Genomic DNA, 23,897 nt, shown 5'->3' with positions numbered 1-23,897 from the left:
CACAGGGAAGAGGTTCCAGCAGCTCAGGCTCCTTCCTATTGATTCTCAGAGTGCACTTCTCTGCGTGGAGCATGCTGATGCTTTCCCTTTTGTTTCTTTTTTCTGATCATTTTCCTCCACACGTTTCAGAAAGCTATCTCGGCTCTTAGAGAGAGTGCTTAATGTGCTCAGTACGCACATTGATTCTCATACATTGATTATTTTCTTGGCAAGAATCTTGCCCTTGACTTGCTTCTTTACAACAATGCCAGCAGCATGCTGGATAACGTTATAAACTCTTCCAGTTTTGCGTTGGTAACACTTGTGGGACATTCCTTTTTGAACAGTACCCATTCCCTTGATGTCTACAGTATCACATTTCTTCCTTTTCTTTTCCTTTTCCTTTTCTTTCTGACAGTCTTGTTCTGTCGCCCAGGCTGGAGTGCAGTGGCACAGTCTCGGCTCACTGCAATCTCCGCTTCCTGGGTTCAAGCAATTCTCTTGCCTCAGCCTCCCAAGTAGCTGGGATTGCAGGCATGCACTACCCACCAGCTAATTTTTTTTTTTTTTTTTTTTTGAGATGGAGTCTCTCTCTGTTGCCCAGGCTGGAGTGCAGTGGCGTGATCTCAGCTCACTGTAACCTCCGCCTTCCGGGCTCAAATAATTCTCCTGCCTCCACCTCCCGAGTAGCTGGGATTACAGACATGCACCACCACGCCCGGCTAATTTTTGTATGTTTAGTAGAGATGGGGTTTCACCATGTTGGCCAGGCTGGTCTTGAACTCCTGACCTCTGGTAATCTATACACCTTGGCCTCCCAAAGTGCTGGGATTACAGGAGTGAGCCATGGCGCCCGGCCTACAATATCACATTTCTTATAGATTTGCATATATATAGCCAAAGGAACAGCTCCATGTTTTCTGAAAGGCTTAGAGAACAACTATCAGGTGCCTCTCCTCTTTCCCTTTGTGTTCATCATTTTGGTTAATGACTGGCAGATGGCAGTTCCAACTGAAAAGGCCATTTTAAACATTTTTAAGTGTACAGTTCTGTGGCATTAAGTACATTCATATTGTTGTGTAATCATTACCCACATCCATTTCCAGAACGTCTTCATGTTCCCACACAGTAACTCCCCATTCCTCTCTCCCACCAGTCCCTGGCCACCACCACCATTCTACTTTTTGTCTCAATGAATTTGACTACTCTCGGTAGCTGATCCTTACCTCTTAACTTATTCTTTCTGAACCGTATCTAGTTTATTTTTTAAAAACAAAACAAAACAAAAAACTGGAGGTGATCTTTACACTGATGTATTAGAACTTTACCATCCTTCCTTATTCAGTGTAGCCTTTAAAATAAGCTTCTGGTACTTTTCAGTGTGGATGCTGGGAAAGTTCTGGAGATGGATAGTGGTGACATTTACACAACAGTCTGGAAATATTTAATGCCACTAAACTATATACCCAAAGTGGTTAGAATGGTAAATTTTATGTGTATTTTTCACAGATTTTTTTAAAAGCTTCTGGTGCTTCTCCAATTTCCTCTTATAGCAAATTATAGAGAAAGGCTTGGAGATTCTTATGTTGGTAGAAACCCTCAAAAAGTTTCTAGTAAGCTTGGTTTTGCTAATTTAAAGTTTAGAAACTTCTTGTCTTAATTTTTTTTTCTGTGCATATACTTATCCAAAATCATTGTTTCTGTTTCATAGCGTAGCAAATGTATCTAATTTACAAAAGAATTTAAATAGATTTATCACAAAACATGCATTGATGGAGAGACTGTAAATGTGTAACCCTATCTGCGGTCCCTTACTGTGTACTTTTAATCATCTTGGTTCTCTTAAGTCAGATAAAAATCAGAAGTAATACATGTGAACTGCCTTTTTTAGGGTTATTCTTTTGGCAAATGATCCTTGACCTTTAAGATTTTTTTAAAACTGTTTATGCTTAACTGTGCTTCAGTATAGGGGATGTATTTATGGTTGTCTTTTTGTGATATTTTTATTTCTAGTCAAATGCACCATGTATCATTTTCATTGATGAAATTGATGCTATTACCCCCAAAAGAGAAGTTGCTTCAAAAGATATGGAACGAAGAATTGTAGCCCAACTCCTAACCTGCATGGATGGTTAGTTTAAAATAATAAATTCATTTTAAGAGAATAAATTTTTAAAAATAGTGTAATTAATACATGAAGATATAAAATAATATTCAAATAATAAATATCAAATAGTGTAAAAAAAAAAAGTCATACTGGGCACAGTGGCTCATGCCTGTAATCCTAACACTTTGGGAGGCTAAGGTAGGAGGACTGCTTGAGCCTAGTAGTTTGAGGCCAGCCTGGGCAACATAGCAAGATGCTACCTCTAAAAATAAATAAAAAGAAATAGCACTTGTTTTGTGTATACAAGAAAATTTGAAGTATATATTTTATGTTCCTTGCATTACCAAGTTGCAGGTTGCTGCTTCTTCTGATTAGTGGATTGATTGATTGATGAGATAGAGTATTGCTCTGTCACCCAGGTTGGAATGCAGTGGCACAATCACAGCTCACTGCAGCCTTGACCTCCTGGGCTGAAGTGATCCTCCCATTTAAGCCTCCCAAGTAGCTAGGACCACAGGTGTGCACCACCATGCCTGGCTTTTTTTTTTTTTTTTGAGACAGAGTCTCTCTCTGTTGCCCAGGCTTGAGTGCAGTGGCACGATCTCAACTCGCTGCAACCTCTGCTTCCTGGGTTCAAGCTATTAGCCTGCCTCAGCCTCCTGAGTAACTGGGATTACAAGTGCGTGCCACCACACCTGGCTGATTTTTGAGACGGGGTGTTGCCATGTTGGCCAGGCTGGTCTTTTTGTGATATTTTTATTTCTAGTCAAATGAGGCAGGTTGATCACCGGCCTCAGCTTCCTAAAGTGCTGGGATTACAGGTGTGAGCCACTGTGCCTGGGATTTTTTTTTTTTTAAAGACAGTCTCACTATGTTGCCCAGGCTGGTCTTGAACTCCTGAGCTTAGTCTTTCTGCTTCAGCCTCCCAAAGTGCCAGGATTCTGTTTCATTTTTATCTAAAATTTTCTTGTCATGTCTTTGAGGCCTGTATTCTGAGAAAAAGCTTTCATGGCTTCCTGCTGGCTAAAGAACACACTGTATAAATTTATACATGATTTCATGATTTCCTTATGATTTCATCTTATTACTTTCTTGTTACCTGTGAGGGAAAATAACCTCAGACCCCCTGCTATTCAATCCTGGTTCAGTTGAGAGAAATAATACTTAGGAAAGATAAGATTTAAGCCCTCAGTTTTGTCTGTTCCTAGAAATACATTCCTAGATTAAGCCCGAACAGCTGAAGACTATTTTATATTCCCCTGCTCGAATTAATTTTATCAGTCTATTCTGAGCCACACACTTCAGCATCCTCCCCAGCCTCCCTGTTGTCCTGCTCACCTTGCATGGATTTGCCATGCTTGCTCAACCCTCTGTGCTTTCACTCATGCTCTTTCTTCTACATAGAATTCCATTAACCTATATATCTGCTTGTTAAAATTCTATTTACCCTTCAAGCCTTTTCTGAAATGTTACCGCCTCCATGAACCCTCCCTTATTCCTCAGTTGGAATTCATGATGTCTTTTCTTGTATTACCATGGTGCTTTGTTTATATCTGTTATTATACTTCACAAAATTTGTCTGATGCCATTTTTTTATTTACACACTCGATGTTTCTCAATAGATTGTGAACTGCTGAGGACAGAGTTTGTATTGTATTTATCCTCCTCATACCTTTTACATATTTGACATTTAATAAATGTTGATTTTATATGTACGTCACTGTCAAAATCTGTAATACTTTCTCTTTAACCATGAAATGATTTCTGTAACCATTATTGCCCTCAATGTCAAGTGCTTTGTTCACCACTCTTTCTCTGTCTCTTACTAGATCTGAATAATGTGGCTGCCACAGCCCGGGTGCTAGTTATTGGAGCTACTAATCGACCAGACTCATTAGACCCTGCTTTGAGACGTGCAGGAAGGTTCGACCGAGAAATATGCCTAGGTATCCCAGGTGAAGCATCCAGAGAAAGGTATATTCTTTTTTTTTTTTTTTTTTTGAGACGGAGTCTCGCTCTGTCGCCCAGGCTGGGGTGCAGTGGCCAGATCTCAGCTCACTGCAAGCTCCGCCTCCCGGGTTCCCGCCATTCTCCTGCCTCAGCCTCCCGAGTAGCTGGGACCACAGGCGCCGCCACCTCGCCCGGCTAATTTTTTTTGTGTGTTTTTAGTAGAGACGGGGTTTCGCCGTGTTAGCCAGGATGGTCTCGATCTCCTGACCTTGTGATCCGCCCGTCTCGGCCTCCCAAAGTGCTGGGATTACAGGCTTGAGCCACCGCGCCCGGCCAGGTATATTCTTATAGAATGAAGTTTGTATGCCACTAAGTCATCTTAACTGAATGGTTTGAAAGTAAGAGGTGAGAAATACCATGTAGCCTTTTCTTTCTCTCTCACTTTCTTTTTGTACCAATTAAGTTGATTTGGAAAAGGATAAGCCCACATTAAGAAAATGATTTATGCTTGGGTGCAGTGGCTCAGGCCTGTAATCCCAACACTTTGGGAGACTGAGGCAGGAGGATCACTTGAGACCAGGAGTTTGAGCCTGGGCAACATAGTGCGACACTGTCTCTACAAAAAATCAAATTAGCTCTGCACATACCTGTAGTCCTAGCTAGTCAGGAGGCTGAAGCACAGGAGGATTGCTTGAGCCCAGGAGTTCGAGGCTGCAGTAAGTCATGATTGTGCCTCTGCACTCCAACCTGGGTGACAAAGGGAGGACCCACCTCTGTAAAAAACGGGAAGAAAACAATTTACTCATCGGTAGGATAATTGTTTTTCAGAAGTAATAATGGACTTATGTGTCCCTACTCATTTGTCTGGTCTTACTAACAATGGCTTGCATTCTTTAGTTGGCTGACCAGATTAGTGGCAATGTCTGGAGCTATAGAATACAGCAGAGCCATTTGGTCCACATACAGGTTAAATCTGAGTACCATACTTTCACCTATTGCCACTAACCTGTCTGAGACCACAGGTCCTGTTATCAGTAATGAGATGGCGGCCAGACAGTTGAAAGCTGTTTGCTGCAGCACCAGCCTTTCCTAGTAATTGAGCAAATGAATAATGTCCATAGAGCAAATAAACATCCACCAATAACCAGAAATATAACTTCATAAGCAAGACTATCTCAGGAAGCACTGTTGAGGTGGTAGAGTGGAAATCGAGGTAAGAAATGTTCTGAAATATTAGGCCAGGTGTGGTGGCTCACACCTATAATCCTAGCACTTTGGGAGGCTGAGGCGGATGGATCACCTGAGGTCAGGAGTTCGAGACCAGCCTGGCCGACATGGTGAAACCCCGTCTCTACTAAAAATACACAAAAATTAGCTGGGCGTGGTGGTGCACGCCCGTAATCCCAGCTACTCAGGAGACTGAGGCAGGGGAATTGCCTGGGAGGTGGAGGTTGCAGTGAGCTGATGTCACGCCACTGCACTCCATCCAGCCTGGGTGACACAGCAAAACCCTGTCTCAAAAAAAGAAAAAGAGTATTTAATGAGGAAGGGGTGAACTGAAGATGAAGATCTTGGTGAGGTCCAGGAACAGTGCGGGAGTAATAGCACATATAAGCTCAGACATGTGAGACTGGGCAGAATGCCACGTGTGAGATTGTGATCTCAGACAGGGGCCAGATCCAGGTGATGATGAGGTCCAGGGTGTGAGTAAGTAAGTGAGGGAAAAAGGCCAGACCTGGGCGGGATTGGGGTGCAGAGGCAATGAATAGATGCCCAAACTTTGAGTCAGCGAAGGAAAATTATTCCACCTCTGCCTCCTGTTATCCTTGGTCCTTGTCCAATGTTTTTAACATTTCCAAGCTTTAGTTTATTTATCTATAATGCAGTAATATTTATCTATAATACAGTAATAATAACAGTAATAACTTTATCTGTAAAGTGATTAAAGGCTTCCTGTGAGTATTGAATTAACATAACCTAGCACAATATCTGACACATAGAATTTTTTGCACAATATCTGACACATAGAATTTTTTAAAATAAGGTAGCTATTGATTCTGTCTCTTTTATTATTATTTTTTATATAGAGAGAGAGGGTCTCACTATGTTGCTCAGGTTCATCTTGAACTCCTGCCCTCAAATGATCCTCCCAATATCATCCTGTACTTCAAAAGCATAAAATTATGGAAAAGTTTCAGCATACATAAAAGGAGACCCATATAACTGTTCAGTTTCTATTGGTGTAAAACAGACCACACCAAAATTTAGTGTCTTACAACACTACTCATTTTATTGTGTCACAGTTTCTGAGGATCAAGAATTTGGAAAGGCCTCAGCTAGATGGTTCTGCCTCATGGTCTCACGTGGCTGCAGTAGCTGGAGCTAGTACAGTGGTAGCTTTCCCCTCTTTTGGAGTTTCTACAGTATAATGACTAGAAATATCCACTTATTTTTAGGGATAGAGTACAACTATGAAAAGGATGTTATTATTTTCTGTTAGCCATTTTCATAACATCCAAAATGTTCTTAGTACAGATAGTCCCCAACTGACAGTGGTTTGGCTTATAGTTTTTTCAACTTTACAAAGGGTTTATCATGATGTTTTTGACTTAGAATGGGTTTATCAGGATGTAAACTCATGGTAAGTCGAAGAGTATTTTGTATTCTTATGCATAGTAGCAAATTGGATCTGTGTCTTTTGGAAGTAGTTCTTTAGTGGAAAGTTTTCTTGATTCCCATTATTCAGAGTATCCAAGTGAAATTTTAAAAAATTTGTCAGTAATGTTTATCTGCTTCTATTCTGCTCACTTACATGATCCCATATGATTTTTCTATAATCTTTATTAGCTTGACATTTGAAAATATTAGTCTTCTTTACACATTTATTAATTTTAAAATATATTTGCTTGTCCAAGTTAGTTTATAATATCAAAATATGTAAATAAGAATTAACATTCATTGTTGCATGCCTGTAATCCCAGCTACTTCAAAGGCTGAGGCAGGAGAATCACTAGAACCTGGGAGGCAGAGGTTGCAGTGAGCCGAGATTGCGCCATTGCACTCCAGCCTGGGCAACAAGAGCAAAACTCCGTCTCAGAAAGAAAAAAAAAAAAAAGAATTAACATTCATTGGTCACTAGCTATGGATCAGCCACTGTTTTATGTGCTTTGCGTGTATTCATTTGTAGCAACCGCCCTCTGAATAAGTGCTACTATAATATAGATTGAATAAATGAAGAAACTGAAGCACAAAGGTTAAGTAACTGGCCCAGATTACAAAGGGTAACAGAGCTGGGATTCAAACTCTTGCAGTTTGGCTTCAGACCTTTTATCCTGAATATCTTTTTTTATTATTATTCGAGACAGAGTCTTGCTCTGTCATTCAGGCTGGAGTGCAGAGACACAATCTTGGCTCACTGCAACTTCCACCTCCCGGTTCTGTCGCCCAGGCTGGAGTGCAATGGCGTGATCTCGGCTCACTGCAAGCTCCGCCTCCCAGGTTCACACCATTCTTCTGCCTCCGCCTCCCGAGTAGCTGGGACTACAGGCACCCGCCACCACGCCTGGCTAATTTTTTGTATTTTTAGTAGAGACGGGGTTTCACTGTGTTAGTCAGGATGGTCTCGATATCCTGACCTCGTGATCCGCCCACCTTGGCCTTCCAAAGTGCTGCGATTACAGGCGTGAGCCACTGCACCCGGCCACTCCCAGCTAATTTTTGTATGTTTAGTAGAGATGGGATTTTGCCATGTTGACCAGGATAATCTCAAACTCTTGACCTCAAGTGATCTGCCTGCCTCAGCCTCCCAGAGTAATTGCAGGTGTGGGATTACGGGCGTGAGCCACTGCACCTGGTCTCATCTTGAATATCTTTACTGCTTTTAAGTTTTTATTTAGGTCTTATCAGAAATTGTTCAAGATATTCCTTTAACAACAATTATCTAGAAGTCCAGATTTTTATAGATACCATGTTGCCAGTTAGGTTGAACAAGATTTTTCACACGTGTAGTACAGGGGATGAACAATAAGTAAAGTTAAAGTTGGAGATTTAACTGTCCTCATATAAAATGGGAAGTATATGGCAAGATAATTTTCAATGATGAAGATAATTAATGGTTTGTGTGAATGTGGGGGCTTTTATTTCTGGTAGACATCCATTTAATCTACTCTAAAAGTACCCTCATAAGTTATTTATCTTATTTCCCCTGTAATGTTATAAATTCTTAAAGGCAAAATATTTTTTTAAAATTCTATGTATTCCTCACAGCATTTAGCATGGTTCCTAACAAAGCAGATATTTACCATAATCCTTTCTGGAATAAGATGGAACATGTAACTTAGCATTTGTTGAGTGAATGAACTATTTGATCTTATATAGTATCCATTTTGATACCTTTGGCAGATGTGAAGGACTTCGAATAAATATAGTTGATGACTTGTTTTTACTATTAAATTGGGAATCAGAAATTTTTTCCCCTGTCTTTTCTACAGAATACTTCAGACGTTGTGCAGAAAACTTAGGCTTCCTCAAGCTTTTGATTTCTGTCACTTAGCACACCTAACTCCAGGCTTTGTTGGTGCTGATCTGATGGCACTGTGCCGAGAGGCAGCAATGTGTGCAGTCAACAGAGTCTTAATGAAGCTACAGGAACAGGAGAAGAAAGATCCTGAAATGGAAGATTTGCCATCTAAAGGAGTCCAGGAGGAAGGTCTGGGAACTGAATCCACTTCTGAAACACAGGTGCTTTCTCTAAAGGCACTTTAAATTGTCCTTTTAATGTTCTTTGTGTTATTTTACATTGAAGCAAGGGTCAGTATAGTTGAGGTTTATTACTTTCTGTTTTATTGGCATTTAATCTATAGAATAATTATCATTTATACCCATAATGTGTATCATTTCAAAAATACGAGTAGTTTTATGTTTATTCTGAATAAATTCATTTTACAATAATGATTATGAGATTCTGGAATGGGGTTGGCAGACTGTGGCCTACCCACCCACCACCTGTTTTTATAAATTAAAGTTATATTGGAACACAGCCATGTTCATTTGTATACATGTTGCCTCTTTGTGCTTTCGTACTTCACGGCAGAATTCACATAGGAGTCTGCAGCAGATACCATAGCCCACAAAGCCTACAGTGTTTACTGTCTAGACCTTTACAGAAAAAGGTTGTCAACCCCTATTTCAGCATTGGCATTTAATTATATCTCCTGATTAACTTTTGGTTAGGTAGATTACAGTGGTCTGTTGACACAACTGTATCCACGTCGGTAGCTGCAAACAGCTCTGGAGGACAGTCATATGAATAATAGGGGACATTTATCAATCTAAGATCAGTATTAAATTTTTTAGTTTTGTGAGTCATGAAAATTCAATATATATAGCATTTTATGTAGCATTTTATAGCTTGCACAGATGGCTTCTGTATGTTATATAATTTGATCCCTGTAACCTTATATAAATATCATTATTTTCCCCATTTTATAATCAAAGGCACTAAGCTTAAGAGGTTGTGATTTGCCCAAGCCCATACAGCCTCTACTTTATAGAGCAAGGGCTTAAATCCAGATCTTTTGTTCTCACATAATTTATTTTTTTCTTAGACATTTGAAACTTTACTTCTGTAAAAAATAACAAACTCATTTGTTTTATAATATTGCATATAAATTAATATTTTATAAATTGAATTAATCGGTTACCTATTTTTTAGACTTATCCTTTCATCTTCACAAAGCAAGAAATCTGCCTTTTAAGATTTGATAGTAATAGGAAAATTGCCTTCCCTCTACTTAGTTGATAAACCGTTAAGGAACCATATTAATGAATTATACTACCTCCAGTGTAACTTTTTTAAATTTCAGCAGGATTCAGCTGTTTCTTGAATATTCATAAATGAAATATGGGAAATATCATGGTTGCTGAAATGAATATTTGCCAACTGCTTATATTTGCTATACCTAGCCCTAGTATATAGAAATCATTCTTATATATTTAATTATAGTTGGTGTATCTTTACTTGACCAGAGCATATGATCCTTTAGAATAAAATGAGCTTGTCTCATGTCAGAGAGAAAATTATTAAACTACATAGAAGTTCAGGATAGGTTACGGAAATACTACAGTAATAATTTTTATAAGTAGAAAATGTAACTTTTCTATAGCTGTTGTGGTGTTTTTTTATCTTCCCCTCAATTGTTCCCTTCAAGGATGAATTACAAAGGCTGCTGGGGTTGCTAAGAGACCAAGATCCCCTCTCAGAGGAGCAGATGCAAGGCCTGTGCATTGAACTGAATGATTTCATTGTTGCTCTATCCTCAGTCCAACCCTCTGCCAAAAGGGAAGGCTTTGTCACTGTCCCTAACGTGACATGGGCAGATATTGGTGCCCTGGAAGACATTAGAGAGGAGCTCACCATGGCAATATTGGTAGGTATATCAGCTGCCAAATATTATTGGCATGTCATGGATTAAGGATCAGAGATAAAGCTCCATGCATGTGTACTAGGTTCTGTGGCTAAACTGACTTAATCACTGTGTCTAAATTGACTTGAATGTAGCACTTTTTTCAAGTGCTAAGCCCCCAACAATGGTTTTTCTTTTGTTTGAGATCTGATTTATTTGTTTATTTTTTTAATTGATATATCACAGTTGTAAATATTTTGGGGGTACATGTGATATTTTGATACATGTATTAAATGTGTAATGATGAAGTCAGAGTAATTGGGATATTCATCACCTCTAATGTTTATGTTTTGTGTTGGGAACATTATACTTTTTTTCTTCTAGCTGTTTTGAAATATACTTTTTTCTTCTAGCTATTCTTCTAGCTATTTTGAAATGTAATTTCCCTACTGGGCTATCAAATACCAGAACTTATTACTCCTATCTATATTTTTTTACCCGTTAACCAACTTCTCTTCATCATACTCCTCTCCGCTTTGCCTTTCCAGCCTCTGATAACCATCAGTTTGCTCTCCATTTCCATGAGATCCACTTTATTAGCTCCCACTATGAGTGAGAATGTGCAATATTTGCCTTTCTGTGCCTGGTTTATTTTACTGACATAATGACCTCTAGTTCCATCTATGTTGCTGCAAATGACAGGATTTCCTTCATTTTTGTGGCTGAATAATACTCCACTGAGACCTATTTTGTGCTGATCCTTTTGGTTGTGCTTCATTTCTATAGCAGTGAGTTTAAACAAGCACAAAAACCTTCAGGTTTGATTCAGTCAAGACCAAATCGTTTGACAAAGACTTTCTGAACCTGATTTTATGGGTCAAGGCAATTTTAATGCACGTAAAACTTCGGATTAATTTTTATTTACTTTACTTTTCTACTCATCGTTCCGTGATTCATTAATTGAAATATGATCGATTTAGAGGTATGTACTACTGAAAGAGAAAATACACTGGAATTATAGTCAACAGGTATCTCTGACAAAATTTTAACTATGCAAAAGTTACTGCTGCGTCTGATTTCTTAGAGGAGACCATTGTCTAAACATTTTATAACCTAGATATTTAAATGGTTTTCTAAAAAATATTTGTCGAAATATTCTATTGTTATGTCTAAAATGTTCTTAGATGTTACGTTCAAGTATACATTCCTCAAGCGCGGGGACTTTTCTCTTTATCACCACAGGGCATGAACAGGTAAACAGGTACTGTTCATATCTTTAGGCCTCACAGTCATGTTGAAATTAAGCCTGAGAGGCCGGGCACAGTGGCTCCTGTCTGTAATCCCAGCACTTTGGAAGGCTGAGGCAGGTGGATCACCTGAGGTCAGGAGTTCGAGACCAGCCTGGCCAACGTGGTGAAACCCCAACTCTACTAAAAATGCAAAAATTGGCCGGGCGCGGTGGCTCAATCCTGTAATCCCAGCACTTTGGGAGGCCGAGATGGGTGGATCACGAGGTCAGGAGATCGAGACCATCCTGGCTACCACGGTGAAACCCCGTCTCTACTAAAAAAATACCAAAAAAACTAGCCGGGCGAGGTGGCAGGTGCCTGTAGTTCCAGCTACTCGGGAGGCTGAGACAGGAGAATGGCGTGAACCCGGGAGGCGGAGCTTGCAGTGAGCTGAGATCCGGCCACTGCACTCCAGCCTGGGCGACACAGCGAGACTCCGTCTCAAAAAAATAAAATAAAATAAAAAATACAAAAATTAGCCAGGCGTGGTGGCATGTGCCTGTAGTCCCAGCTACTCACAAGGCTAAGGTAGGAGGATTGCTTGAACCCAGGAGGCAGAAGTTGCAGTGAGCCAAAGTAATGCCACTGCACTCTATCCTGGGTGATAGAGGCACGCTCAAAAAATAAAAAAATAAAAAAACATAAAATATTTATCTGAAGATAATTTGAACCTGCAGTATAAAATAGGTATGTAATGGATCACCATTGGTATCATTCTTTCCAGGCACCAGTACGCAACCCAGACCAGTTCAAAGCTCTTGGATTGGTGACTCCAGCTGGGGTCCTCCTTGCTGGTCCGCCTGGCTGTGGGAAGACTCTGCTGGCAAAGGTATATATGTTCAATTGCATGTAATTGATTTCTTACTATCAGATATGAATTTAACTTTAAATATTACAGTTAGGTAAGTCTTATGCATAATTTTTATCAGAAGTTTATTTTAGCAAAACTGACAACTTTCTTCATGAAAATTTCTACTTTTTTAAATTACAAAGGCACATGATTGAAAAATGTTTATATCAACCATAATCCTATCAATTTTAACATACAATTATATATTTTCTGTGTATTATATTTTAGCTTTTTAGTGAGTATTATTCCATAGTTTAAGTTTTTACTTGACTTGGTTTCCTGCTTTGGTATTGTTATTGTTTATAACTTAAATATTTCTTGTAATTATTTTCTAAAATTGTTTTTTCATAATAGAAAATAAAAATAAGCAAAAAGGAAAAGCATTGTGTGTAATTCACTACTATGTACTACTATTATTTCATTTCATTGTCAATCCTTCAGATTTTTTCTATGCATACATATCAAAATAATATCTAACTTTTACATTTTTACATGCATGTTTACAAACATAAGCTTTTTTTTCCCCCCCTTTTTGAGACAGAGTCTCATTCTGTTGCCCAGGCTGGAGTGCAGTGGCATGATCTTGGCTCACTGCAACCTCCGCCTCCCGTGTTCAATCAATGATCTTGCCTCAGCCTCCCGAGTGGCTAGGATTACAGGCACACGCCACCACGCCTGGCTAATTTTTGTATTTTTAGTAGAGATGGGGTTTCACCATGTTGGTCAGGCTGGTCTCAAACTTCTGACTTCGTGACCTGCCTGCCTCAGCCTCCCAAAGTGCTGGGATTACAGGCATGAGCCACTACACCCAGCCACAGATATAAGCTTTTTTAAACATATTTTTCTCACTTAGTTATATTTCCTGAGCATCGTCACATGTCAGTATATATTGATAAACATCAATATTTTTAATGCCTGCATAATATTCTACCATAAAGATAGATGTTCTATAATTTATGGAAATGATCCCATATTGAAACAACACTACTTTAAATGGTCTTGCACTTATATGTTTGTAGCTTGACTAATAATTATATTAGAATGCATATCTAAGTAATTTTCCAGTCAAAGGAATGTATGTTTTTAAAGCTTTTGAGCCATATTATTAAAATGCCTTCCTAAAGGTTTTCAGCAGTTTTTACCTTTGTATCAATAGGATATGAGTATCAATTTTCCCACACCTTAAACTAGTGATGGCCATGAACGTTGCTTTTAATAGTGGACAATTTAATAGGTAAAAATACTATCTTGCAGTTTAAGTCGCATTTTTAAAATTACTAGTGTTTTTTTGGCCAGGCGTGGTAGCTCATGCCTATAACCCCAGCACTTTGGGAGGCCGAGGCAGGTGGATCACTTGAGGCCAGGATTTCGAGACCAGCATGGGCAACATGGTAAAACCCTGTCTCTACTAAAGTAAATTACAAAATTAGCCAGGTGCAGTGCTGCATGCCTGTAATCCCAGCTACTGGGGAGGCTGAGGCACAAGAATTGCCTGACGCAAGGAGGCAGAGGCTGCAGTGAGCCAAGATCATGCCACTGCATGCCAGCCTAGGCAACAGAGTGAGACTGTCTCAAAAAAGAAAAAAGAAAACAAAAACTAATGTTTTTTTAATTTAAATATGTTTATTGGCTATTTTTCTTTGTGAATTGTCTATTCATATCCTTTCCTGTTTTTCTAATGGCATACATGTGATTTTCTTTCTTATTTATAATCACTTCATATATTAAGATTTGTTATTTATAAATGTTGATCAGTTTATCTTGACTGTAATCATGTTTGACACCTTGAGCTTTTTTGGTTTTATTTTTATGTGGGCAAATTTCTGTCTTTTTGTGCTTTTTTTTTCCCTTTGGACTGATGCTTATTAGAACTGTCTTCCCTACTATGCAGCCATAAAAAAGGATGAGTTTGTGTCCTTTGTAGGGACATGGATGCAGCTGGAAACCATCATTCTTAGCAAACTATCACAAGAACAGAAAACCAAACACCGCGTGTTCTCACTCATAGGTGGGAACTGAACAATGAGATCACTTGGACTCAGGAAGGGGGACATCACACACTGGGGCCTATTATGGGGAGGGGGGAGGGGGGAGGGATTGCATTGGGAGTTATACCTGATGTAAATGATGAGTTGATGGGTGCAGCACAGCAACATGGCACAAGTATACATATGTAACAAACCTGCACATTATGCACATGTACCCTAGAACTTAAAGTATAATAATAATAATAAAAAAAAGTCAAAAAAAAAAAAAAAAGAACTGTCTTCCCTATGTGTAAAGTATGTTATCCATCATTTTCAGTGTCTGTATAATATTACATCCATAACTAACCCTTATCAACTTTTAAAAATATTTTGAATTACTTGTAAGAAATTGAAATAATAACATGTTTAATAAGTACCACAGCAACCGAATTATAACTCCTCAGTAAATATCAAATGTCCATAGTGCTGTGTGTAAAACTTACGTTTATTTATACTACTAATTTTCCTTGCTTAATGTGTTCAGTACTCTTACAAGGCATTGCTTTCAGGGAGCTGGGTATGGAGTTAGAAGAGAACGACACAGTCATTGATCTACATTTTTTTCACAATAGTTTTGGAAAAATATAGCCAGAAAGAAGGTTCTGCATGCTGGTGTGTGAATTCTCCAGGTCAATGCGTTCCCTTTCGTGTGTGTCTTATAGTGTTTATTATTAAATTAGTTACATCTGCCTTTGAGTAGTCCTGTTCACAGCAGAGAGGAGGTAGCTTGGATAACTTGAAAAGCATATATGGTACTAAAACATCATAGATCCACATTTCTCCTCTTCTTCTCCCCCCTACTGAACTGCCAACAATTGAGGACCACTCTGTTTAGTCAGATTTCTTTTTGTGTGTGTGTGTGTGTCTGTGACAGAGTCTTGCTCTATCGCCCAGGCTGGAGTGCAGTGGCACAACCTTGGCTCACTGCAAGCTTCACCTCCCGGGTTCACGCCATTCTCCTGCCTCAGCCTCCCGAGTAGCTGGGACTACAGGTGCCCACCACCATGCCCGGGTAATTTTTTGTATTTTTAGTAGAGACAGGGTTTCACCGCGTTAGCCAGGCTGGTCTCGATCTAACCTTGTGATCCGCCCATCTCGGCCTCCCAAAGTGCTGGGATTACAGGCGTGAGCCACTGTGCTGGCTTTAGATTTCTTATATCTGACCTTTGGGAGCGGGGACTCTTACCTAGGACTCCATGGATGGACTTCACAGCTTCACTGAATCTATGAGCCAAGGCCATGTATATGTATTGTTTCTGGGGAAGAGTGTTCACAACAACTTTCATCAGGTTCTCCGAAGGGTGCAAGACTACGTGCCCAAGAATCCAGAAATAGAAAATGTCCTTGAATGGCAGAGGCAAAGTGTGGCCTAGGATAAACTTATGGAACAAATTATAGGTCAGAACCTAGAAACCTAGAGATGCATATAAAATTAGGTATTTGGCTGATCTTGATTGTTTTATTTACTCAGGATAACCAAATAATACAATTTTTGTTGGCACCTGCACATACTAAGTATGTAACTAGCATAAAGTCAGGGCATGCAGTTGCTGGAGTTGGAGAGGTTTGGGAGAGTAAGAATTGGGAGTCTAGTTTTGGAAGTGATAGTTTTGAAATGCTTGTGTGATCCAAGTGGTGATGCTGAGGAGTAGTAAGTGGAACATAGATCGGGAGCTCAGATACCAGGTTCTAAGAATAGGAAAGGACTCTCTTCCATGATCATTTTGAAGTTCTGATTGATTTTATTCAGATTTCACCTCTGCGTTCAGATTGTAATTCTTAGACTCTTCTACACATACAACTATGTGTTTCTCAACATTGACCCTTCGTAAAGACTGATAACTGATGTTGTTAAATTTTCATTTGTAAATGAATGAATACTTTCACCCCATGAGGTATTTCTTGAGTACAGAGACTAGCATTTTCACTGGAATCCCAAATTAGGGCTATAAATGTATTTGTATTTACATAATAAGCATGTTTATGTAAACAAATGTTCACATAAATATTTTGTGTCATTTCCATTTGATTTATAGCCTTAGTAATTCTTAGAAAGTCCTAGGTTTCAGCCTGGGCATTGTGGCAAAACCCTGCCTCTACCAAAAAAATACAAAAATTAACTGAGTGTGGTGGCAGACTCCTGTAGTCCCAGCTCCTCGGAAGGCTGAGGTGAGAGGATTGCCTGAACCTGGGAAGTCAAGACTGCAGTGAGCTGTGATCTCATCACCGCACTCCAGCCTGGGCGACAGTAAGATTCTGTCTCAAAAAAACAAAAAAAAAATTAAAGTGAAATTAAAAAAAAAAAAAGAAAGTTGTAGGTTATCCTTTGATTTTACCTTTATGTATTCCCCTTTTCCCATTTGTCTTTTTTTCTTTTTCTTTTTCTTTTTTTTTTTGAGACAGAGTCTTGCTCTGTTACCCAGGCTAGAGTGCTATGGCGCAATCTTGACTGACTGCAACCTCTGCCTCCTGGGTACGAGCAGTTCTCCTGTCTCAGCCTCTCGAGTAGCTGAGACTATAGGCACATGCCACCACGTCCGGCTAATTTTTGTATTTTTAGTAGAGATGGGGGTTTCACCATATTGGTCAGGCTGGTCTTGAACTCCTGACCTCAGGCGATCCACCCGCCTCAGCCTCCCAAAGTACTAGGATTACAGGCGTGAGCCACCGCACCCAGCCCTTTTTTCCTTTTAATAAGAAACAAGTCACTATTAATATAGGAAGGGAGACACAGACTTAAGACCACAAAAAGGGCTGGGCGCCACTCATGCCTGTAATCCTACCATTTGGGAGGCCGAGGTGTGCAGATCACGAGGTCAGGAGATTGAGACCATCCTGGCTAACATGGTGAAACCCCATCTCTACTAAAAATACAAAAAATTAGCCGGGCTTGGTGGCGAGCACCTGTAGTCCCAGCTACTCAGGAGGCTGAGGCAGGAGAATGGCATGAACCTGGGAGGCAGAGCTTACAGTGAGCCGAGATTGCACCACTGCCCTCCAGCCTAGGCGACCGAGCGAGACTCCGTCTCAAAAAAAAAAAGAAAAGAAAAAAAACACAAGAAGTCCTTTGTCACACATCATCATTATTATTGTTGTTATTATTACTGTGTATTGGCCTTACTTGTGTCTTTTTGTTTCCTCTTGCTAGGCTGTTGCAAATGAGTCTGGACTAAATTTTATATCTGTCAAGGGCCCTGAATTACTAAACATGGTAAGTTATTGAGCATGAGTCATTATTTTAGATTAGAAAAAGTAATGGTCATGCAAGCTACGGGGTAAAATGTTCTCAGATCTTTCAGCAGTTGTGGTATTTTGGTATTTAAAATCAGTGCCATAGGAGTGAGGAGGTTGAGCTTTGCTCTCCTCTGCTACTTTGGGTGTATAAATGCTTTCTCAATTAAGTCTGTTAACCTCTGAGCCTGAATTTTCCCACAGCTAGAAGCAGTAGAGCAAAGATTTCAGTCTGAGTTGTCTGACTCCTGATCTACTTTTTATCCTGTTGTCGTGTGGCTTAGATGAGTTCTGTATTAATAAATAAAAATACTTCTGGAGATAGAAGTCACTCAAGTGCTGTATCTTCCTTCTGCATTTAAGCAATTTATTATCTAAATTTAAGACACTTTGAATTTCTTATTTTTTGTCCTTCTCTATGAAAAGTAAAAATGCCATTCTATGATATATTCCAACAAAGAAGAAATGAGGGTAACATTTGTTTTAAAAGGTTTTTAAAATTTATCTCTACCCCAACTTTTAAATCTTTCCTATTGTGTATTACTTTCTCCCTAAAATAAGGGAGTTATACTTAAGTATTTCCTATGGACTTTTTACATACCTCGTAACTTTTCTTGTACTTCGTTTTCCAGCAGAGGTGGTATTAGATGTGAACCTTGAAGCAGAGGGCGTTGGTGGGAACTGGGATTGGAAAAGAAGATTATAGCCAGACGCTGAAGGGCCTTTATACCAAGCTAGAATTTGGATGTTAACTTCAGACTATCAGAGAGCTAATAGAGGCTTTAAATAAAGCAAGAGTGTAACATATTTTTAAAGATTGTAATTAGTAAAAATTTTATTATAAAAGTTTCCACATATAAGGAATTCCAAAGAGTAATATAATGTACCCCTATGTATCTATCACCCAGCAAAAAAAAAAAAAAAAAAAAAAATGCACTTAAAGCTTTTGCAAACCCTTCCTCGTGATGTTCCCTGTTCTGTCTCCCATGGAACTTACCACAAGGCTGAATTTGGTGCTTATTAGTTCCATGCACTTCTTTCTTTATTTACTATGTATGTATGTATCCCTAAACAATATATAGTATTATTTTATATGTTTCAGAAGTATGAGGCCAGGCACAGTGGCTGACACCTGTGATCCCCAGCACTTTGGGAGACTGAGGCAAGAGGATCACTTGAGGCCAGGCATTTAAGACAGACCAACGTACCAAAACCCTGTCTCTACCAAAAAAAATTTTTAATGTAATTTTGTTTTTAAGTATGAGGTTTATGAGATAATTGGAAATGTTAGTGCTTACTGAATATTTGATATTAAGGAAATACTAATTTTTAAGTGTAATAATGACATGTTAAAATCATTATATTTTGGAGATACTGAAATATTTATAAATAAAATAGGACATCTAGGATTTTCTTCAATAAAACAAGGAAAGTGGACAGGAGTATAGATGAAGCAAGATTGGTCATACATTGAGTTGATAATAATTGAAGGTCAGTGATGGATACATTTGAAGTTTATAACTGTTATATCTACTTTAGTTATACTTTTGGACTCTCCTTATACACTCTCCATGGTATAAAGCAAAACAAACAAAAAAGCCCTTTAAATAGTGTGTATTCTTTTGCAACTTGGTTTGGTTGGGTTTTTTGGTTTTTGTTTTGTTTTGTTTTGTTTTTTGAGAGAGAGACAGGATCTCTGAAAGCAGAGGTTTTGCTATGTTGCCTGGGCTGGTCTCAAACTCCTGGCCTCAGGTGATCCTCCTATCTCAGCCTCCCAAAATGCTAGGATTACAGGCGTGAGTGACTACACCTATTCTTGGTTGTTATTTTTGTTCAATATTTACTTATAATACTTATCTCTGTTGATGTATTTTTAGTTTATTAACTTTTTGTGTGGCATTTCATTGAATGAATATAACCATACTTTAAAAATTAGGGTTTTTTTCCTGATGAATTTTTAGGTTGAATATTATATATGTATATCTTTGCATATATTTGTGAGATTTTTTTCTGCCTAGGGTATATACCCAGAAGGAGAATTGCTGAATCTTAGAGTATGTGCACTTTCAAAAATATTAGGTATTGGCTGGGCATAGTGCCTCACATCTGTAATCCCAGCACTTTGAGAGGTCAAGGCAGGAGGATTGCTTGAGGCCAGTTTGAGATCAGCATGGGCAACATAGTGAGACCCTGTCTCTACAAAAAAAAAAAACCATAAAATCAGCCAGATGCACACCTGTAGTCCCATCTCCTTGGGAGGCTGAGGTAGGAGGATTGCTTGAGCCTAAAAGGTCGAGGCTGCAGTGAGCTATGATCGCGCCACTGCTCTCCAGCCTAGACAACACAGCAACATCCTGTCTCTCAAAAAAAAAAAAAAAAAAAAAAAAATGGATATTGCTAACTGTTTTAATAAAGTAATTGTATCAGATTGTCCCACATTCGCAACAGCAGTGTTGGTATCAGATATTTTCATTTTTGCCAGTCTGGTGAACATGACATTTTGCCTCATTGTGGTCTGATTTGTTTTTTATGGGTGGGTAGGGGGAAGAGGTCTATGGAAGAGTGCAGAATGTCTCTGAAAGATTAGATGATCTGGGCTGGGCATAGTGGCTCACGCCTATAATCCCTGCACTTTGGGAGGCCAAGGTGGGTGGATCACTTGAGGTCAGGAATCCAAGACCAGTGTGGCCAATGTGGTGAAACCCCATTGTAAAAATACAAAAAAATTAGCCAAGCATAGTGGTGGGTGTCTGTAATCTCATCTACTCAGGAGACTGAGGCAGAAGAATCGTTTGAACTCGGGAGGTGGAGGTTACGGTGAGTAGAGATCACACCACTGCACTCCAGCCTGGGCAACAGAGTGAGACTGTCTCAAAAAGAAAGATTAGATGATCTAGTGAGGAAGATGGGCATCCTGGGATTGGAAAATGAGTTCACTCTAGGACATTTTAGATTAAACAGCCATCTGGAGATGTCTAGCAGGCGGTAGGAAATGTGAATCTGAAGCTCTGAAGAGATTTGAAAGTCACTATCATCCAAGTGGTACCTAAAACCATGGGAATGGGTTCAGTCTGGTAGGACAAGTTTATTAAGTAAAAGAACAATTACATTAAGGGTCTCTGACTGAACCCTGAAAGATTCAAGCAATTAAGGGATAAAGAAGCAAGATCTGGCAAAGGAGACTGAAGGTACTTGCTCATAAGATGCAGGACACCCCAGACCAGCTAAGCCTGAAAACCAAGGGAAGATGAGTTTTTCAGCCTTGTCAGTGTGACCAAACAGTATAAAAGATATTGAGAGTGGGACTTGGGATTTAGTTATTAGAAGGACATTGGTGGCTTTAGGGAAAATATGTTTAATAATGATGTTTGCAAAAGCCAGACTAAAATGGTTGAAAATTTGATGGCCAATAAAGATTTTGAGATAATAAATGTAGGATCTTTACTTGAAATGTGGCATGTTTCAAATAAAGGATAAGATGGGCTTTTCTTTCATTTACTTATTTTTAATCACTGTTGCCTTGTTAAGATTAAATAGGTTTTAATATGTCCTTGTTGAAACTTTAGGTTTACTTTTCCCTAAATTAAATTTCCTTTTACCTAGCTACCTTGGTTTGCCATTTCCAAAGTCACTTTGCCAACAGTATTGATTGTTCTCTTCTATTCCTGTCTGAAACTTTATGTCTCCCAGCCCCCTGAGATGCCTTCTTTTACAACAGTTCTGAATATTTTGCTTCAGCATTACAAGTGTAGTTTTTGCTGAATTAGATTTTCCAGGAAAGTCTACTATATTTGTACACTATTGTATTTGCACACTGTGTGTTATATTTGTACACTGTGCACTATATTTGTATACTGTGCAGGATATTAGGACAGAAAAATTTGAATGGGACTCCTGCTTTCCAAGGGCTATGTAATATAATATAGTGAGGGTAGGAGAGCTCAAATGTTATAATAAGGATAAAATCTGAATATCTGAATAGGACTCCTGCTTTCTAAGGGCTTTGTAATATAATATAGTGAAGGCAGAAGAGCTCAAATGTTGTAATAATACAAAGTACTCGAAGAGCAAAGAAATACTTTGGGTTTGGTTTGGGTCAAATGATAGTAAAACAGTTTTATATATCAAATTCCAGAAAGTATCAGGATGAGCCATATACATTTGCTGATATTTAACCATTTTTGACCTGTAATAGCCAACTGCATATAGTTCAACTTAATCAAATTTGCTATTATGGGAAGAATGATTAATGAGGATCTTTTAGAATGTAAGAAGAAATGTTCGGAGGTAGGTTAGAAAGCAGTTCAAGTAAGGGAAGCAGAATGAGCAAAAGTTTAACGAAAAATACCAAAAGGATGTGAGGGAAAGAAATTTCTAGTCAAAGGAAAAAATAGCACTTGAATCGCTGTCATCTGCGGTGTATTCTTTGCCTTGATTATTTATTCTGGCCATAGAGTCATTATAGCAGAGGTGATATGAAATAGTTGGCACTGTAGGCCGGGGGCAGTGACTCATGCCTGTAATCCCAGCATTTTAGGAGGCTGAGGCGGATGGATCATTTGAGGTTGGGAGTTTGAGACTAGCCTGGCCAACATGGTGAAACCTCGTCTCTACTAAAAAGACAAAAATTAGCCAGGTGGTAGTGGCAGCATGCCTGTAATCCCAGCTCCTCGGGAGGCTGAGGCAGGATAATTGCTTGAACCTGCAGGGCAGAGGTTGCAGCGACCGAGATCGCTCCACTGCACTCCGGTCTGGGTGACAGAGAGACCCTGTCTTAAAAATGATAATAATGATTGGCACTGTAAAGATGTTTTTTGGATTCCATCTTATTTAGCAGTTTCATTAAGAAAAAACTCTTTCTTAGTCATCTGGTTTGACATTTTACGAGAAAAATTTCTTATGCCTAAGCTAAAAGCGAAATCATCCTTACATGTGGCTTTTCATATTACTTAGTCCTAATGTTATAGTTGCTTGTGAATTGCTATATTTCTTGACTTATCTTAATGTTTTATGTTTTGATTTAGATTTCAACATAGAGTAAGCCATTATGAAACCTGTTAAATGCCTAGTTGGCTCCCTTTGCCTCCTCTGATGCTGTATGACAAAATAGTTATTCCTTTATTTAGTAAGATGACTTTTGTAGAAATAACAATAAAATAGTAATTTGACTTATGTGCACGTAAAATACTGTTGAATTAATGAAAATTACTGCTGGATATTTTATATGCACAAGGCTTACAAGATTAGTTCTAAAATACAATTGAATTTTGGTGATTTTTTTGAGCTAGAGAAGACCTTACGTTTCACTTAAGTCTTCATTTTATAAATAAGGAAATTTATAGAAGGCTTAAATAGTTGCTACTTTTATTAAGTTGAACTATATGCAGTTGACTATTACAGGTCAAAAATGGTTAAATATCAGCAATTGTATATGGTTCATCCTGATACTTTCTGGACTTTGGCACATAAACTAGTTTTATGTCACATAAAACTGTTTTACTGTCATTTGACCCAAACCACAAAGTTGAACCGTTGGTATTTTATTTCCTTTCTGTGTATGTTTAGTATGTTGGTGAGAGTGAACGTGCTGTGCGACAAGTTTTTCAACGAGCCAAGAACTCAGCACCCTGTGTGATATTCTTTGATGAAGTGGATGCTTTATGTCCTCGAAGATCAGACCGAGAGGTAATTATCATGGACTAGTGGTTTACAGATTCTTTTAGCACAATAAACCTTTTCTATGTTCTAAGCCAGGTATTTCTTATGAAGTCATACCTTAGGAGCATTGAGACTCTTAGTGAAGACACCTAGTAATTTGAAATCAAATCTTAGAGATAGCAGTTGTATTCTGTATCTGCCTCTGCATCCATTTTTTTTCCTGTTTATTATTTTGGTTGCACAATCTGTAGGTCATCCTAATTCACACAAATGAGTAGGTGAGTATGGAAATGATATTAGTTTGAAATAGCTTGCCTTATAATCTTGTTATCCTACAACATTCTTGAGCTAAAAGAGTTCTTGAGACAGGAAAAAAAAACAATTTAAGATATCATGCACTCA

General features: G+C 38.7%; 1 protein-coding gene across 4 annotated transcripts in view; it reads left to right on the top strand.

The window, feature by feature from the left end:
• LOC105478279 (nuclear VCP like) overlaps window positions 1-23,897 on the top strand; it is a 106,435-nt gene that overhangs the window by 34,030 nt on the left and 48,508 nt on the right. For all 4 annotated transcript variants that reach the window (XR_011614672.1, XM_071081150.1, XM_011735415.2 and 1 more), the window contains 7 exons: window positions 1,993-2,110; window positions 3,916-4,060; window positions 8,527-8,776; window positions 10,246-10,464; window positions 12,454-12,558; window positions 17,755-17,817; window positions 23,403-23,522. Coding sequence is in view for 3 of the 4 variants with exons in the window: in XM_071081150.1 (XP_070937251.1) it covers window positions 1,993-2,110; window positions 3,916-4,060; window positions 8,527-8,776; window positions 10,246-10,464; window positions 12,454-12,558; window positions 17,755-17,817; window positions 23,403-23,522 (1,020 nt within the window). In the remaining variant the exon portion in view is untranslated. The remainder of the gene's footprint in view (window positions 1-1,992; window positions 2,111-3,915; window positions 4,061-8,526; window positions 8,777-10,245; window positions 10,465-12,453; window positions 12,559-17,754; window positions 17,818-23,402; window positions 23,523-23,897) is intronic.

Source organism: Macaca nemestrina, chromosome 1, assembly GCF_043159975.1.
Source record: "Macaca nemestrina isolate mMacNem1 chromosome 1, mMacNem.hap1, whole genome shotgun sequence".
In the NCBI taxonomy this organism is placed as follows: domain Eukaryota; kingdom Metazoa; phylum Chordata; class Mammalia; order Primates; family Cercopithecidae; genus Macaca; species Macaca nemestrina.
Note: the sequence above shows the minus strand (reverse complement) of the source record. Positions and strands in the feature narration are given on the sequence as shown.